We start from the raw sequence: 18,306 nt of genomic DNA, 5'->3' as shown, positions 1-18,306 counted from the left end.
GGGAGTCGAGATCATAAACAAGGCCAGAGGTGAAAGGTCACATTTAAACCCAAAAGGTAACATCCGAGTAACTCACCAGCAGACTGACAATACAGTTTTTTAATTTTTAAATACAGCCATAATTTCCACATAGTCGAGATAGTGGAGAATCCTCAGAAGAAAAAGTTCACCACATAATGCTCATCCTCAAACAGATTTAGATTGTAAAATAAAATAAATTGCAGTAAGAGGTCCAGAAATGTAAACGACACAAAGTAACAGATGCCGACCCAACGTGAGTCAAACCTCAGAGGGCTGTCTTTGTTACACCTTTTAAAAACAGCAATAATTCACATTGAAATAAAAAACATCTTGAGTGCCGGTTTGTAGTTTTGTAGAGTTAATGTGGGAGAGTGCTGCGTCAGGTTCGTGGAAAGCCGTCAGCTGTAAATGGACTGCATTTATGTAGCGCTTTTCCATCTGCATCAGACGCTGAAAGCGCTTTACACATCAAATGCCTCACATTCAGACCGATGTCAGGCTGCTGCCATGCAAAGTGCCCACTACACACTGGGAGCAACTAGGGGATTAAGGACCTTGCCCAAGGGCCCTTAGTGATTTTCCGGTCACGTTGGGATTTGATCTGAGGATCCTCTGGTCTGAATGGCTCAATATTTAACTGTTTTCAGGCACAGAAAAGATAGCTATATATAGCTATATATATGTGTGTGTGTGTGTGTGTGTACACATATATATATATATATATATATAAAATATGCAATTACAATCCAAGTATGAATGCAAGATAAGCCTTTAAGCTGCAAACACAGCTGAAGGCGACACTGGGCTATAAAAAGGCAGCTGAGGTTGAAGTATAGAGACGTCTGAAGAGCTCAAATGGCTGCAATAAAAGATCAAACCACAGACCGTATGACCGGATCCCACAGTCCAGTATGACATTTTTCACTCAATGCATGACGCAAAAAACAAACAAACAAAAGTCTCTTTTCCATATTTTTGGATAAGCGTTTTGTGTGGCCCATTGCACATGTTCATTAATATCTCTTTCCATGGCTATGGCAAAAACATTCACACAAAAAAGGAATACAATATGAATCAAAATCTTTCACTGACCAAAGGTTCACCTAAATACGCAATAATAAAAAATGCTTCAAAAGTGCACTTTCTGGTGACATCTAGCCAAGATTTCAGCTTGTTCATTGTTCTCCTCTGTGCCACCATGAAGCTGTGACTGGTGTAGGAACAGGCAGAAGTTGAACCCACAGTCTCCAGTCCCAGCCAGTGCAGGCTCCAACTCTTTGAGAGTTGTCAGAGCTGACTTGGTGGCTTCCCTCACAAGGCTCCTACATGCACATGCACTCAGTATTTGAGGACAATCTGCTCGTATGACTCTTAGTCATATGACTTCATATTTTGTACTTAATTTAGATCATGTCAATCACTCACTTGCTCATCTTCAACCCCTTACTCCATTTAAGGGTCACAGGGCAGCTGGGGCCTATCCCAGCAGTCACAGGGAGTGAGGCAGGGTTCACTCTGGACATGACGCCAGACTATCACAGGGCCACATACAGACAAACAAACACATTCATACCTGCACACACACACCTACGGACAATTTAAAGTTTCCAGTCCATCTAACCTGCATGTCTTTGGATGTGGGAGGAAGCCAGAGCACCCAGAGAGAACCCACGCAAACATGAGCTGGCCAACAGTTAGATGGAGTCAGGCACTGCCAAGATGGTGACGTAGCACTGCTCCAGTGGCGTTCTCCAGAAGACCTATGGGTAACGTCACAGAGTGTTTGTCTGGTGTGCATCCAACATTTCTGTGTATACCAGGTTAAAGAGTCGTATATGACTTGCATCCATGTCAGATGTGTCACTTTTCAACTGTTGAAGAAGAAGGACTATTTCTGCAGCGTTTCCATCTAACAGATGTTCAAAGTGCTTTACAATGATGCCTCACATTTACTTCCCCAGCCAATTCCAGTACCAATTTTTACAGCTGGGTCAACTAAGACAATGCAGATTAAGTGACTTATCCAAGGACACAGACAGGTAGCACAAGCAGGATTCGAACTAAAGTCTACATATTTCCAGCTCATCGTCCACTGAGCTACGTGCTCTGCAGGATGCACTTGTTTTCTTATTGATGCAGGTTTTTGTACTTTCATACTCTGCAGCACTACTCAGGTTCACAGTTGAGGTCATCAAGCCTCCTTCCATCCTGACCAGCCAGTCTCCAACTCCATAAGCAACAGGACATTAAGGCAGCGAGAAGAATGTTTGTCCTCTGTTGTAGAACTCCAAAGCCCAATGAGGCATTTTTATGATTTTTGGGGTTTTCTAAACAAACATGACATGACCTTTTCCAGTGCAGGGACTCTATTGCTTCATCCTGCACACCAAGACCAATTTCCTTCTCCACTGGAGAAAATCGAGTTTCTTCAGACATGTTTTCCTCCAGCAGCATCTCTGGATGGCTTTAAAGTTGCTGCAGGCACCAAGGAGTGTCGGGGTACAGCTGACAATGGACAGACCTGAACCTGGGAGACAGGGAAACCAGGGTTACAATGCCTGGAAGCAGCCAGCTGGGAATTTCACAGTAAACCCAGAGTAATGTGCACAAGTTTATGTGGCATGCACACATACATCAACATCGTGAACAAAGGCAGGAACCTGACTGTGGTAGTAAAACACAATGTGAAGCTTACATAATGCTAACACACGTTTACAAGATGATTTGGTCCTTAAACAGTGCAGGTAATGCATTGCAAAGATGAATTATGCAAGTGCAGTTCTTTGGCACAGTGCCCACAACGTCTGACTTGAACCCTTACCGAGCTTTACTCAAAGGATCTTTGTTTTTTGTGTTTTTTTAAATTACACTGTGTCTTAATGTGTTGATGGAGTTTACACAGTCTTGAATTTTATCTGTTGTCTCTGTTCTCGTGGCCACTGTTAAATACTAAAAAGTAACCACGTTCTAGCCAGCTTTAAAAATGTTTTTCTGAAGACTTTTTCAGGTGTATATACAGAACAGATTTTATTATATTCTGTGATGGAAGTGAGATAAGGGTAAAAAGTAGGTGAAGTTACACGATTATCAAATTTGTCCTGGATCCCTGTCCTTTAGGTGCTTGAGTAAAGGTCAGTCATGAACAACATGTTTGTAAACTATTTTTCTAATGATTGTTGATTATTGGTTTCATGTACACTCCCATCAGAAAGTGCACAGATCCAAAACCTTCTGTTCCTTCAGTGATCTTTGCATTGCTAAAACCTGTGTGTCTTAGTCGAAGAATCGATGATTAAAAACAAGTGACGGGTTCAAGGCAGAGGTGGCATTGCGTGAAGGATCTGAGCCTTTTTATGTTTACAGCTGTGATGGACAGGTTGAGGGATGAGATCAGGCAGGAGTCTCCTTGGACTGATGCTTGTAGATGACATCACGATCTATAGTGGAAGTAGAAATCAGGCTGAGGGGAGCCTAGAGAGAAGAGGGATGAAACCCAGTTGGAGCACGATGGACTGTACGTGAATGAATAAGGGGGGGAGAACAGTGGAGAGGTGAGGTTAGAAATACTTGGGGTTAACTGTTGAAGATAATGGTGAGTGTGCTGGAGAGGTGAAGAAGAAAATGCAGAGAAGAAAATGTTCAGCTGCCGGATTTGAACTTGTTCTAGGCTCTCATGTACAATGAATATGCCATAGATATGCGTACTGTGCTAATTACCATAGTTTTTAATGTTACAACACTGACTTATGGAGCGTTGACATAAAGGGCTGTCTGTGTGCGAGCCCTTGTTCACTTGATGATTTGACAGTGGGACAGCCCAAAACCCTTGTGTCCTCAGCAGGAAAGCCCTTCAAAGTCTGAGATCAGGAGGGTTCACACTGGGCCCTTGTCTTTCCCTGGATCCAAATACTCAGGAGAGACAAACATCTGTTAGCAGCCTACTACTCAGCTGTTACCGTAGTACACACTAGAAGTAAGGGAGGAAGTAGTAAGGGCACAATTTGGACTTTCTTCGCTGCCACCATCTTATATGTCCTTTGACCTGGATGTTTACAATTGCGCACCTACTACTTTAAGCAACAGGTTTTGTCGTGATGTACCGCAGCAACTTTCCCTCAAAGTTCTTGAAATGGAGCAATATTTCCCCCTGGTGGACATTTACAGTAATGCAGGTACAATAGAATTTTGCCAAGTTCTGGTATTCACATATGCCATGAATATTTAAATGGTCCCAGATATTTAATAAATATATATTTGTACAATGCCATGGCCCCCTGTGCACTTCTACCCTTTTCATGTATATCTTCTGTCTTTTTACAATTTTCATGGGAAGTAGTAGATCATCTGGGTACCATTTGACTCCTGCTAAATGTGTACCAAATGTTTGGATACGCTATGGATTGTGACGTACTGCTTTTGCTTACAATTTCGTAAACTGGTATGAGTATTCAGACGGAACGTTTGTTTTGCGTTGCCTTAGTAGTGCTAGCTTTATTGTCATCTACTTGTTGCCTGCACAGGTTTTACCGCACTGTCTCACCACATGATTTGTCATGCTAACGCTGTACTTAATTTTCATTCTACAGAGCTTACCAATGGACAGACTTTTACCCAACTTTTCATCATCATTTTAAAATCCAAATCTGTTTCAACAGTTTGTCTTTAGATTTGCCTGTGTGACCTTTTAACTTTTACAAGCGTTTGAAGATGTTGTGTGGGCCGCCAGAAGAGGAGGTGCTGCTGGCCCACCACCAGGGGGCCACTCCATAAAACCCAGACGTCATCTCCACCTCATCGCCGAGATATCGTACTTCCCTGGAGGTAATATCCTCAGCCGTTTGTGTTACAATATATCTGTATATTGTGAGTGTTTGCAGGAGTACCAGTCCCTCTTTCTGTGGAAGCTGAGTGAGTGCAGGACGGCACTCTTTTCCCCTGAGGAATCACTGCGGTACTCTTCAGCATATTGAGTGAGAGGTGGAGGTGGCATTCCCACCGTTGTTGTTACTGGGTGTACACACACCCACACTTGACTGTCTTTGTTCTTTGCCGGCAGTACCAGATCCGACAGTCGGGGACGGTGATCACCTGGGAATTGGGGACTTGGCGGCTCCAGTATTCACCAGGTTCGGTGGCGGCGGAAATCGTGTGGTTCCGGCTCTTCTCAGGACAGATGTCTTCTATCCTTGAGCCTGCCCACACGTCACCTTTGTGGATTGACTGTAATCACATTCTGAGATTGTCTGTGTATTCGTTGTGCACATTCACAACATTAAATTGTTACTTTTTGGCTCATCTATTTACCGTTCATTTGCGCCCCCTGTTGTGGGTCCGTGTCACTACACTTTCACAACAGAAGACATGGATCACAGCATAACAGCTTTACTCAACCAGTTCATAACGTCAAACCAACTCAAAGTTCATTTCAGTCAATCCAGGGGTTTGTGTATTGATGCAGTTACACACTGAAAAAAGAACCAACTTAAAAACTTGTTCCAATTGGTAACACCTGAATGAATTAAGTTGTTTGAACATTAGTCAGTTGTTTACGTTGGTCAGATCAACTCTAACTGACAAAGTTAAGTTCAAACAACTTAATTCATTTAGATGTTACCAGTTGAAACAATTAATTTAAGTTGGTTCAACTATTCTCTTTTTTCAGTGAATGTTTAACTTAAAAACCGGTTTCCAGTTCACATCTTTGAATTGTTACATCTCCAGTGCTCATACTTTACCTCGTAGGGTCTTCATCTAAGGAAAACGGTCCGTTCAGACTGACAGTGTTGCTTCTGTTTTCGATGGTGCCGTAGCTAAGAGTCACCTGACAGAACATCAGAAACACAAACGCTACATTAGTACAGCACATGGCCACAAATAACCGTGGCATTGTGTGTGTGTATGTGTGTGTGTGTGTGTGTGTGTGTGTGTGTGTGTGTGTGTGTGTGTTTGCGCGTATACCTGTTTGTGTATGTATAACACCAGTCCCAGGTTCTCCAGGTGAGAGTGGAACAGTGCTGACCGGGTTAGGCTAACCCCAAGCAGCGCCTCGACGATGTAGCCCACAGTGCAGTCGTCTGGGAGGTGAATGCGTTCAGCTGTTTGCATGAAAGCGCCATCGCTAGAAAGTGAGCAACAAAGGGTTATTTGATGGTTTATGCCTGAAATTAGGGATCAACCGAAAATCTGTGCTGATAATTGGCCAGGCTGATAATCGGTTGACCCCAGGCCAATAATTGGGCCGATTATCGCCACTGATAATTAGTCTAAAATATGTTATTTATCAGCACCAATAAGCAGTCGACCCCTACTTGAAATTGTGCAGATTTAAAAAATAATAATAATTTAAATCTCAGGCTTTACCTCGCCCATGGTTTCATTTTAAGTGCCAGGCCGCGGCTCAGACAGAATCCTGCTCCTCCTGTGGCGAACCAGAATCGCACCTGCTTCTGCACATGCATATTTTTAATGAGCAAGATGTAAAGCTACATGTGGAATGTATGGATGCATAATCCATTAAATTTCACCGTTTGGAAGGTGCCGAGTCTCTCTGTGGCCTCGGTTGGTCGCTCCAGGCTCGGCCGTCCGATGTAAACGTCCTGCTTGTGGCTGTACTGAGACAAGAGCTTCAGGAGGGCGCCAACGTTCAAGTAGTTGTCATCATCAACGTGACAGAACCACCTGCACATGTCAGTGGGTTAGTCAACAGCTCATGAGTTTATGCATACGTGTTATGGTGTGGGCGGCGTCTTACTTCTTGCTAGTTGTCAGGAATGTGTCGTATTCCTGAGCCATTTTACAGGAGAGAGCCTGGCGGTTGTGGCTCGCCGAACAGTTGGTGTTGATCAAGTGGGATCCTGATGATTGAAAAGAGCACAAAGTGTGATGCTGGTCAAGATGCTGAAGTATAAAGTCAAGCAAAAGTAGGTGTGCACGCAATCAAATATAAGCATGACAAAGGATGCATTTGTCCTGAGCAAGTTAGTGAGTGAGTTGGCGCTATATAAACTAATAAATTGAAAAATTGAGATGTCACTTACTCAAGAGCAACGACTGCATGCGCCTTTTCTCTCTCCTCCGTCTCCTCTCTCCAAAGAGACATTGTGTACTGAGTCCACAGAACCATCAGGGGATCGCAGAAGAGGTGAGTGTTTTTTTTTTTTTTTTTGGTTTGTACTTTCTACTGTAAATCTATACCAAAAAATGGATTGCATAGTTTTACCTTTAGGTTTACAGTATCATTTTAATTGTAGATAAGATGATATTTGTGCTAAGAATCTTGATCCATGAGACATCATGTATAAAACAGGACACTGTTCAGTTGACACAAGAAATGTTTTTAAAATGGTGAAAATGACCAAATAAAGCTTTTTTTTTATGGGAGCAGGTTAAACTTCATGAACCATCTCATCAGTGCCAGTTGTCTGCAGGTAGAAAGGTTCACACAGTACCACACCACATTTCTGGAAGATGCCCCCAGCAGCAACTTGAAGCTCTACCCGATGTTTAATGGACGCAAGCTGAAGACAGAGCTCTGTCTCATCTACACCAAGGAGGAGTTCGAAGGTCCTGCAGGTGTCCTGCTGTGGACCTTTCCCAGTTGTTAATGGAAAATGAACTTGGAAAGGTCTTTTCAGAGACTGTGACTCTCCTAAAGATCTTCATCACCACACCCATGACCACTGCAGAAACTGAGAGGTGTTTCTTCACCTTGAAAAGCATCAAAACGTTTTCCAGAAACACCATGAACCAGGAGAGGCTGAATGCACTCGACATGCTGTCAACGGAAAAGAAACTGGTGACGGAGGTGATGGACTTTAATCAGAGGGTCATTGAGAAATTTACAATCCAGAAAGAAAGGAGGACAAAATTTCTGTTCAATAGTGTCTCTGAATGGTGTTGGGCAGCAATAAAGTAGGTCGTATTGTGATTTGATTTGTCTTTTGTTTGCTCTTTTGTCGCTCCCGTATGAAGTGCTTTTTTATTTTGTTTCCTCCAAAGGTGCGTCCCCCTTAACATTTTTAACACCAGCTGCTATGTGTGTGTGTGTTGTAAGCCGAGCTTTTCTGGGTTCCACAACCAGCGGTGGAAGACAGCAACTTGGGTGCCTTTGTTTGCGAGGAAGAGTTTGTGGAGTCGTGACATCACTGGGAAGATGTGTTGACGGATGCTGATACCTTTGCGAGAGGATAAAGGTCAGAGTCTTTGGGTTCCTGGTGCTCCCGGTCTGAGACTGGGATGATAACCATTGAGCTGAGGTGACCACAGGATGTCCCTGGTATTTGGCCCACTGGAATGACTTTGTGTCCGATAGATGGTTACTTTGGGAGCCTCGGATGAGGCGAATCACTTGCACTGTGAGGGAGCATCAGCTATGGCATTTTGGCCACATTACACGTTTTTCTGGCCATGATCCAGCAACTGGAAAAGACCAATTAGACGTCCCCATTTTACCTTCACTGTCCTTTCTACAAGCAGCTGATTCTGCTCAGCAACAGACAAACGTGAGAGAACATAATGCGGACTTCCCTAGTTCCTCATTCTAGTTCTACTAATGGCACATTGTTTTGCCTCAGTTCACTCGGTGAGAAGAATAACTCATTGAAAATAAAACAATTCCTCGATTAAGTGGAGGAAACGCCTGTTCATCAAACCCGAGTGACTTCCTGCACTTTATGGAAACACAGTGATGCTCTGTCAGCAGTCTGGTTCCTGCCTCATATAGATAACTGCTGCTACTCAGCAGAACTGCTGTGTGTGTGTGTGTGTGTGTAAACACCACTCACCCATCCTTTTCCTCAGCTTTTCATCATTTCCTTCAGTGAACACGTATGTCTGCAGAAAACACAAACACGTCACTGATAAGCTTCATATTTTTCCAACAGAGGAAAAGAAAAAACCCAACCTGCCGTTTTTCTACAGCACTCCCCCCCCCACCTTTTTTTTTTTATTTTTTAGTTTTGTGGAGACTGTATGATCTCAGGTGAGGCCCCGCCTCTTTTCCTCTGCTACATGTACACGTGGTGGGAGGGATGCTGATGGTGGAGGAAGGCCGGGGCAAAAGTGAGCTTCTTGTCTATCAGCAGCAGAGCAGGTGCTTGTCGCCATGCTGTGTGTGCGTGTGTGTGTGTGTGCTGATGTGATGAGTGACAGGGTTGAAGGTCAGAGTGCACGCAGGAAACCATACATGTGGAGTAGTCCTCATAGGTTTAAGTGTTGAAATGAATGTTTTTATTGACCAATATGTCGGTAAAAGGTCAAACTTGATATTTCTAGATTTTAATTAAAAGCAAAGCTAATGTTACAGAGAAATCTGTCCATTTTATTGCAGTAGTACATTAAAAGCTCAGTTTTAACAACCCTATTCAAATTAAAACATTGATTGCAATAAAGCTTCCGATCATTGTGATAGTCACCATTGATGACCGTTTAGTTTGCAAGAAATACTTTAAAAAAAAAAAAACTTTCCCAACTTTTGCTGAGTGGTGTGCCTGCTCAGGTTTTCCATTTCTGTTTTATTTCCAAATATTATTTAAACATTGGACACCTTATTTTATTTAATCATGATACAGCCAAACATTTCTTTTCTTCATTATTCTTTGAGTTCTTTAATCAGTGGAAACAAAAGTTATATTTGTCTTCCCCTGCCCCCCAACTTTTTTAACTTGTTTTGTTTTTTGGCAGATCCAAAAACAAAATCAGATCCGTGACTAAATGTGGTGATTCAATCTGAGCAATGGGTTTTGTGATCTGTTGCAGCACTGAACTTCACAAATATATTTGTCTCCAATTTTTGTCTCCACTTTTTGACCTGCCCTTTTTTGCATAAAGGACATAAAGTGATGAGATGAAGTACGGGTTTTGAAGATATGACTTTACCTCCTTCAATGTTCCCTCAGAGCGCACAAGATTAGAACTTAAATGAGGAATTACCCATTTTTCTGACATTCAGTCATTCAGTCATTTTAGAAATCTTCAGTTCTGATTTTGTCATTCTTGACTCCATTCTGCTTCTAATTCCAGTTCTGCTGGGGATTGACCACAAATAATTTTATTTAGCGCTTTTTCCATCTGCATCAGATGCTCAAAGCGCTTAACACATCAAATGCCTCACATTCACCCGGATGTCAGGCTGCTGCCATGCAAGGCGCCCACTATACACCGGGAGCAACCAGGGGATTAAGGACCAAGGGCCCTTAGTGATTTTCCAGTCAGGCTGGAATTTGAACCGAGGATCCTCTGGTTGGAAACTCAACGCTTTAACCACTAGACCATCACCTCCCCCACAGTCCCCACAGTCCTGGTTCTGATAGGTTCTAACCACATTTCATGTGCTGCCCCAATAAACAGACCGACTCAGTCAGAATTACTGATTTTTGCACAACTGCACTCAAAAAAAAAAAGGCTCTTTGGATGAACTTGATTAAATTATGTGCAGGATTTCCATCTAATAAATATATGTAGTCCCAACTCAAATTACATTAGCTTGCATGGATGTATTTTATTTGAGTTGGGGCTACATATATTTATTAGGTGGAATCCAGTCCAATGAGTCAGTTTGTTTGAGTGATAAATGTTTGACCAACAACGGTTGCAGCTTTAGGGCGAGAGAGAATCAAAGAGACTGGGGGAAAAAGGAGCGAGTCCAAACAGCTGAGGATTTCTATTAGGCTTCTTTTTTTTCTCTCTCCCCCCTCTCAAGCTCTGCGATCCCACTGGATGTGTGTTCTTCAGGGAGGGGGGTGGGGGTAACAGGCTAGTTTACAACACAGGAAATGGCAGCAGTAACAACATCAGTGATCACTGAGGGAGAAGAAAGCAGCGTGTGTACCTGTTTGTGTGTTTTGCTCTTGTGATCAGACACGTTTTTAACTTCCCATGAGAATGCTGGCGAGCTCTCAGGACATTTGTTTTGTGTCGGCAAAGCTGTGAGAATGCTCTCCACGCCGTGTTTGTGCATGCTGCCCAATTTCCATGACTCAGCAGCTTTGAAGCCCAGAGGTGTGTCTGGGAAACGTGTCGAGTGATGTACACCCGACTGTGAGAGCAGATAACAATCTGGGCATGAACACGCAGCCACAGAACCGTCGGCTCATCCTCCGAGTGCTTACATGTCAACCACGGCGCATCATGAGACGCGAGCAAGCCCTTTGTCCAACGCCACGGTTTTCGTAAAAACCGTAAAACAGGCCGCAGTCACGTCTGCACTCGATTATGTGCCGTCAAGCGTCTTGTGTTTTATAGCAACAATTTCACACTCACCACTGTGATTCATAACAAAGCAGTCTGTCTGATCTCAGATAAATATGTGGCTGTTTGACAGAGTTCAGTCAGTAAACTCATGCTGGATGTTTTATTTATAAAAGTCCAGCAGATGATGTTTGGACATCACAAATCCAAGGGAAGTGTGGATGTGAGGAGCAGCAATTTCTTTCCATTTAAAGTTCGTCAGGGAGCAGTTACCGCATCCACCACACGACTGAAATTGGCTGGAAAGTAACTGCCACATCTGCCACAGTCATGTGAAGCATGGGTGCGTCCTTGGCCTTCTCCAGCTGCTGGAGTCCTTAGTAAAGAGGCACCTACTGTATGTGCAGGATCATGCCCTGAGAAACGGCCCACATGGTCCATAGGGTCGGTCCTCCAGGCAATCCGTGAGACCTTTGCATGCTGAAACAATACGATATGAAAATAAAACTTCATGCTCCACAATGTGGAAATTTGCCAGTGTGCACTTCCAGCATGCTCTGAGAACATGCCCTGTGAGGAGATACAGTTCTGCTCAGCATGCAACTTGGCATAAAAATGTTCATGCACTGCACAGAAAAAAATTAATGCAAGGTATCAAGAAGAGTTCGTCTGCCAGGCAGTTACACAGAGATGTATCATGGAGATGTAGCCATTAGATAGTAAGAAGAGTTTTCTGCCTGTAGTTAACTTTTCCTAAGTTACTGAACAGTGAAGAGGTGCTCCGGATACGGTCAGGTGACACCTGCTTGTGAAAATCAGTTGAAGTTTGCCTGTTAAGGTTAATTAGTAATGGTAACAGTAAATAGGTAAATGCATATTAATTCACAATTTAATTTATGAATATACATTTTAAAGAGTGTAGAAGTACAGTAGTGTTCAGAATAATAGTAGTGCTATGTGACTAAAAAGATTAATCCAGGTTCTGAGTATATTTCTTATTGTTACATGGGAAACAAGGTACCAGTAGATTCAGTAGATTCTCACAAATCCAACAAGACCAAGTATTCATGATATGCACACTCTTAAGGCTATGAAATTGGGCTATTAGTTAAAAAAAAAAAGTAGAAAAGGGGGTGTTCACAATAATAGTAGTGTGGCATTCGATCAGTGAGTTCGTCAATTTTGTGGAACAAACAGGTGTGAATCAGGTGTCCGTTATTTAAGGAAGAAGCCAGCACCTGTTGAACATGCTTTTCTCTTTGAAAGCCTGAGGAAAATGGGACATTCAAGACATTGTTCAGAAGAACAGCGTAGTTTGATTAAAAAGTTGATTGGAGAGGGGAAAACCTATACGCAGGTGCAAAAAATTATAGGCTGTTCAACTACAATGATCTCCAATGCTTTAAAATGGACAAAAAACCAGAGACGCGTGGAAGAAAACGGAAAACAACCATCAAAATGGATAGAAGAATAACCAGAATGGCAAAGGCTCACCCATTGATCAGCTCCAGGAGGATCAAAGACAATCTGGAGTTACCTGTAAGTGCTGTGACAGTTAGAAGATGCCTGTGTGAAGCTAATTTATTTGCAAGAATCCCCTGCAAAGTCCCTCTGTTAAATAAAAGACATGTGCAGAAGAGGTTACAATTTGCCAAAGAACACATCAACTGACCTAAAGAGAAATGGAGGAATATTTTGTGGACTGATGAGAGTGAAACTGTTCTTTTTGGGTCCAAGGGCCACAGACAGTTTGTGAGATGACCCCCAAACTCTGAATTCAAGCCACAGTTCACAGTGAAGACAGTGAAGCATGGTGGTGCAAGCATCATGATATGGACATGTTTCTCCTATTATGGTGTTGGGCCTATATATCGCATACCAGGTATCATGGATCAGTTTGGATATGTCAAAATACTTGAAGAGGTCATGTTGCCTTATGCTGAAGAGGACATGCTCTTGAATTGGGTGTTTCAACAAGACAATGACCCCAAGCACACTAGTAAACGAGCAAAATCTTGGTGCCAAACCAACAAAATTAATGCCTTGCAGATGTGAAGAAATCATGAAAAACTGTGGTTATACAACTAAATACTAGTTTAGTGATTCACAGGATTGCTAAAAAAGCAGTTTGAACATAATAGTTTTGAGTTTGTAGCGTCAACAGCAGATGCTACTATTATTGCGAACACCCCCGTTTCTACTTTTTTTTTTTACTAATAGCCCAATTTCATAGCCTTAAGAGTGTGCATATCATGAATGCTTGGTCTTGTTGGATTTGTGAGAATCTTCTGAATCTACTGGTACCTTGTTTTCCATGTAACGATAAGAAATATACTCAAAACCTGGATTAATCTTTTTAGTCACATAGCACTACTGTTATTCTCAACACTACTGTATGTAACCCCCCCAACCCGCAAGATCATCATCCATTGGAATGTTTTGCCATAGATATTGCGATTTTCCAACCCTAATGGCTAAAATTCCAACATGTTTTTAATGTGTGTGCACTCCATGTGCTGCACTCATCTGCACAAATCAAGTCTCAGTTTTTGTGCCGAGTGGATGATTTCTTTAACTTGCGATGCACAGTCGAAGTTAAGTAAGACTGAGCTTTTGATATGTGCCCCATGGCGCTGTGGCCTCACGCTCTGCACTTGTACATAACTTTAATTGTTTTTTGTTTTTTTTGTTTTAAATGCAAGCTCTCTCTACGTGTTGATGGTGGTCCAAAGTGAGCCAGCGTTAACTTAGCCTACATCCCTAAAACTGATCTGGATCGCATTAAGTCGACTTGATGAAAGGCAGTGTTCGTCCATCCGTCTCCTCTGTCCCTCTTCAGCATGCCGTTTGTATTATGTCTTCAAAGCCGCGTCCTCAGATGTCTCTGTCATACATTACAAAGGCCCGTGTCTCTGCTTCCAGATCCTGGATCAAAGACTCCAAGGAGCCAGTCACATTTCACGGGGCACATAAATGGGAAGCGGGAACACTAGTTTCAACAGCTCTAATAAATGGCTTTGACCTGCTTTTACGGGACCACGCTTTACATTATGTCAGATAATGTGGGCGGAGCCTTAAAAAAACAAACTTCCACACACAGGAAGTCCAGGTAAGCCGGGTTAAATGTATGATAAAAGTTAGGGTTGATGGTTTATTAAATCCATAAAGAAGCCCTTGGGTGCTCCCTTGCTTTCACTCTGGGTCGCCACAGCAAATCTGAGGCAGATCTGCTTGTTGAACTGGCACAAGTTTTACGCCAGATGCCCTTCCTGACACAACTCCACATTACATGGAGAAATATGGGGTTTGAACCGTGAACCTTCTGGACTGAAACCAAATGCAGTAACCACTTGGCCACCACCCTCCACAACAATTCCAAAAATTTGACAGTAATTCCACATGCATACAAGGTCTTTGTGGTCTTTCTGAAGTCTTGCCAAGCAGCAGAATTCTGATGTGGCCCTGGTTCAGTTCTGGATTTTTCTACCTTCCCACACTGTACGGAACATCGACAAGTCTCAAAACAGAAGGTTCACTGGTCCTCACCTGTATCTGTCAGAACCCAAAACATCAGCTTTGAATATGGAGCAGATTCATACTTTTTTGTTTGTTTTACTAAGTTATAAAAAGGTTTGCAGACCCTCTAGTATTGTTGCCCTGCTAATGGCAGGCAATAATTTGTAAGACCTACTTGATAGATCAATATAGTGTTGTAATGATTAAATTAAAGTGCTTTATAATAATGGTACATTAATTAAAATTAGTTAATGCAGTCATAAGCATTACTGAACAGTGAAATAAGAGTGAATTTATTAATGGTATTCATGTTAATGAAGGTATTAATTCATACATAATTTAACAATTTATAAAGATGCTGAACTCAATAAATGGTTAACAAATGTGTTTTAATTAATTGTGAGTAATGCTTTTTACTGCAGTAAATACTGGTTAAATACATGATTTATGCTCAATTCATTGTTAGTTAATGGTTATTTCTACATTAACTAACATGAACACCTTTTAATAAATGATTACCAAACATAAGTTATCTTGTAATTTATTGTTAGTCCAGTCATATTATTGCATTAACTGACATGAACACCTTTAATAAATTATTAAACTTCAGTTATCTCATAATTCATTGTTAGTGAATGCTTATTACTATGTTAAATAACATGAACACTTTAATAAATTGTTATGAACTGTCAGTTATCACTATTCATTGTTAGTTAATGGTTATTACTACATTAAATAACATGAACACTTTAATAAATTATTATTAAACATCAGTTATCACTCTTCATTGTTAGTTAATGGTTAGTACTACATTAAATAACATGAACACTTTAATAAATGATTACTAAACATCACTCTATTAATTGTTAGTTAATGGTTATTACTACATTAAACATAATTATTACTATGTTAAATAGCAAACACTTTAATAAATGATTGTTAAACATCAGTTATCACTCTATTCATTGTTAGTTGATGGTTATTACGTTAAATAACAAACACTTTAATAAATGATTATTAAACCAGTTATCATTCTATTCATTGTTGGTTAATGGTTCTTACTACATTAAATAACACGAACACGTTAATAAATGATTATTAAACATCAGTTATCACTTTCTTCATTGTTGGTTAATTAAAAACATTAAATAACATGAACACTTTAATAAATGATTACTAAACATCAGTTATCACTCTATTCATTGTTACTTAATGTTATTACTACATTAAATAACATGAACACTTTAATAAATGATTACTAAACATAAGTTATCACTCTATTCATTGTTAGTTAATGGTTATTACTACATTAAATAACACGAACACTTTAATAATTGATTCTTAAACATCAGTTATCACTCATTGTTAGTTAATGGCTATTACTACATTAAATAACATGAACACTTTAATAAATGATTAAACATCAGTTATCACTCTATTCATTGTTAGTTAATGGTTATTACTACATTAAATAACATGAACACTTTAATAAATGATTACTAAACATCAGTTATCACTCTATTCATTGTTACTTAATGGTTATTACTACATTAAATAACATGAACACTTTAATAAATGATTACTAAACATAAGTTATCACTCTATTCATTGTTAGTTAATGGTTATTACTACATTAAATAACATGAACACTTTAATAAATGATTACTAAACATCAGTTATCACTCTATTCATTGTTACTTAATGGTTATTACTACATTAAATAACATGAACACTTTAATAAATGATTACTAAACATCAGTTATCACTCTATTCATTGTTACTTAATGGTTATTACTACATTAAATAACATGAACACTTTAATAAATGATTACTAAACATAAGTTATCACTCTATTCATTGTTAGTTAATGGTTATTACTACATTAAATAACATGAACACTTTAATAAATGATTACTAAACATCAGTTATCACACTATTCATTGTTAGTTAATGGTTATTACTACATTAAATAACATGAACACTTTAATAAATGATCATTAAACATCAGTTATCACTCTATTCATTGTTGATTAAACACATTAAATAACATGAACACTTTAATAAATGATTACTAAACATCAGTTATCACTCTATTCATTGTTAGTTAATGGTTATTACTACATTAAATAACATGAACACTTTAATAAATGATTACTAAACATCAGTTATCACTCTATTCATTGTTAGTTAATGGTTATTACTACATTAAACAACATGAACACTTTAATAAATGATTACTAAACATCAGTTATCACTCTATTCATTGTTAGTTAATGGTTATTACTACATTAAATAACATGAACACTTTAATAAATGATTACTAAACATCAGTTATCACTCTATTCATTGTTAGTTAATGGTTATTACTACATTAAATATCATGAACACTTTAATAAGTGATTACTAAACATCAGTTATCACTCTATTCATTGTTAGTTAATGATTATTACTAACATGACCACTTTAATACAAGATTACTAAACACTTGTAACTTAACTGTGAAATGCTAATAACTGCAATAACTTAAATAATGTACAGACTTTTATATTTATGGAGTTAAAACACGAATCTGTAAAATCCATAAAAGTAGACAATAACATAAACAAATGATGACAAACTGTATTCGGTTAAATAATTAAACTGGGTCCGTGCAGAGATGATTCTTTGCTGACTGTGTGCGCTCTGACCTGTTCTTGGTGTCTGGACATCCAGGTGTCCAGCAGCAGCTGCAGCCGCTCGTCGTGGAACCTGCCGGTGCTCTTCACCGCCACGAACACGTCTCCCGGGGAAAGCTGCTCCACGGGCCCGAGGTGGGTTTCGCCCCGCCGAGCCCGGCGTATCGATCTCCTCTCCCGGCTTAATTTACCGAAATACAAGGAGAGAACCTTCCTGTCCGGAGCGGCACCTTCGCGTCCCTCCGCGTCTCGGCTGCTCGGACGGCCGACAGACAAGACGATCGTCCCGGTGACGAGCAGACAGACCGCGGCGGCGGCGGCGCGGAGTCCCGCTGAGCTGGAAGCGGCTTTTGCTCCTGCGGAGGAGTTCAACATTTTGTCAAAACAGATGCTTTTACAGCTTCATCTGCTGACTGAAGAAAGTCTGACAAAGTTTTTCTCTCTCTTTTCTCGTCTCAGTATTTTCCAGATTAAATAATAAGCGCGTTCCCAACTTTAGTTCTCTGTGACGTGATGAACTCCACCAGGGGGCGGAGCGCTCCTCTGGTGAGCCAATGAGACGTCTGAGCGCTGCGGTGTGGGCGGGATTAACCAGTATAGAGGCGCACAGAGCACGTGGAAGACTATATCTGAAATAAATAAACGAGATTATTGTTTCATTAAATAAAGTAATCAAGCGTGTATATATAGAATAGAATAGAATAGAATAGAAAGCCTTTATTGTCATTATACACAGCAAACACAGTCTGCATAGTACAACGAGATTAGGGGGGCTGTCCCTTAAAAAGTGCACGCAGTGCAATACCAGACAATATAACATGAATAAACAACAATATCACATAAGGAAACACGTGAAGTCCTTTGCTGAAATGTAAAATTGTGTAACGTGGACAGTGTAAACAGTGTA

The 18,306-nt window shown here is 40.5% G+C and overlaps 1 protein-coding gene across 1 annotated transcript; it reads right to left on the bottom strand.

Annotated features, from left to right (window-relative positions):
- Positions 1 to 1,450: 1,450 nt before the first annotated feature.
- On the bottom strand, positions 1,451 to 17,871 carry LOC117526074 (beta-1,3-N-acetylglucosaminyltransferase lunatic fringe-like). Its single transcript, XM_034188085.1, has 8 exons — positions 17,412 to 17,871; positions 8,805 to 8,853; positions 6,773 to 6,875; positions 6,546 to 6,699; positions 6,382 to 6,467; positions 5,980 to 6,139; positions 5,757 to 5,842; positions 1,451 to 2,548 (listed from the first exon to the last, which is right to left on the bottom strand). Exons 1-8 carry the CDS (start codon positions 17,772 to 17,774, stop codon positions 2,488 to 2,490), a joined length of 1,062 nt encoding a protein of 353 aa, XP_034043976.1. The 5' UTR covers positions 17,775 to 17,871; the 3' UTR covers positions 1,451 to 2,487.
- Positions 17,872 to 18,306: the final 435 nt, after the last annotated feature.

The sequence above is a fragment of the Thalassophryne amazonica genome, chromosome 15 (genome assembly GCF_902500255.1).
Source record: "Thalassophryne amazonica chromosome 15, fThaAma1.1, whole genome shotgun sequence".
Taxonomy (NCBI): Eukaryota; Metazoa; Chordata; class Actinopteri; order Batrachoidiformes; family Batrachoididae; genus Thalassophryne; species Thalassophryne amazonica.
The sequence above is the reverse complement of the archived record's forward strand: the minus strand, read 5'-3'. Positions and strand labels throughout refer to the sequence as shown.

What these genes read in the sequence shown, in the direction of transcription:
- LOC117526074 (XM_034188085.1), bottom strand. Translation starts at nt 17,774, where the DNA reads ATGTTGAACTCCTCCGCAGGAGCAAAAGCCGCTTCCAGCTCAGCGGGA. An exon ending in GACTCGGCACCTTCCAAACG is followed by an intron (nt 6,468 to 6,545) that starts GTGAAATTTAAT and finishes ATGCATGTGCAG; the next exon opens with AAGCAGGTGCGATTCTGGTT. An exon ending in AAAATGAAACCATGGGCGAG is followed by an intron (nt 6,140 to 6,381) that starts GTAAAGCCTGAG and finishes CTCACTTTCTAG; the next exon opens with CGATGGCGCTTTCATGCAAA.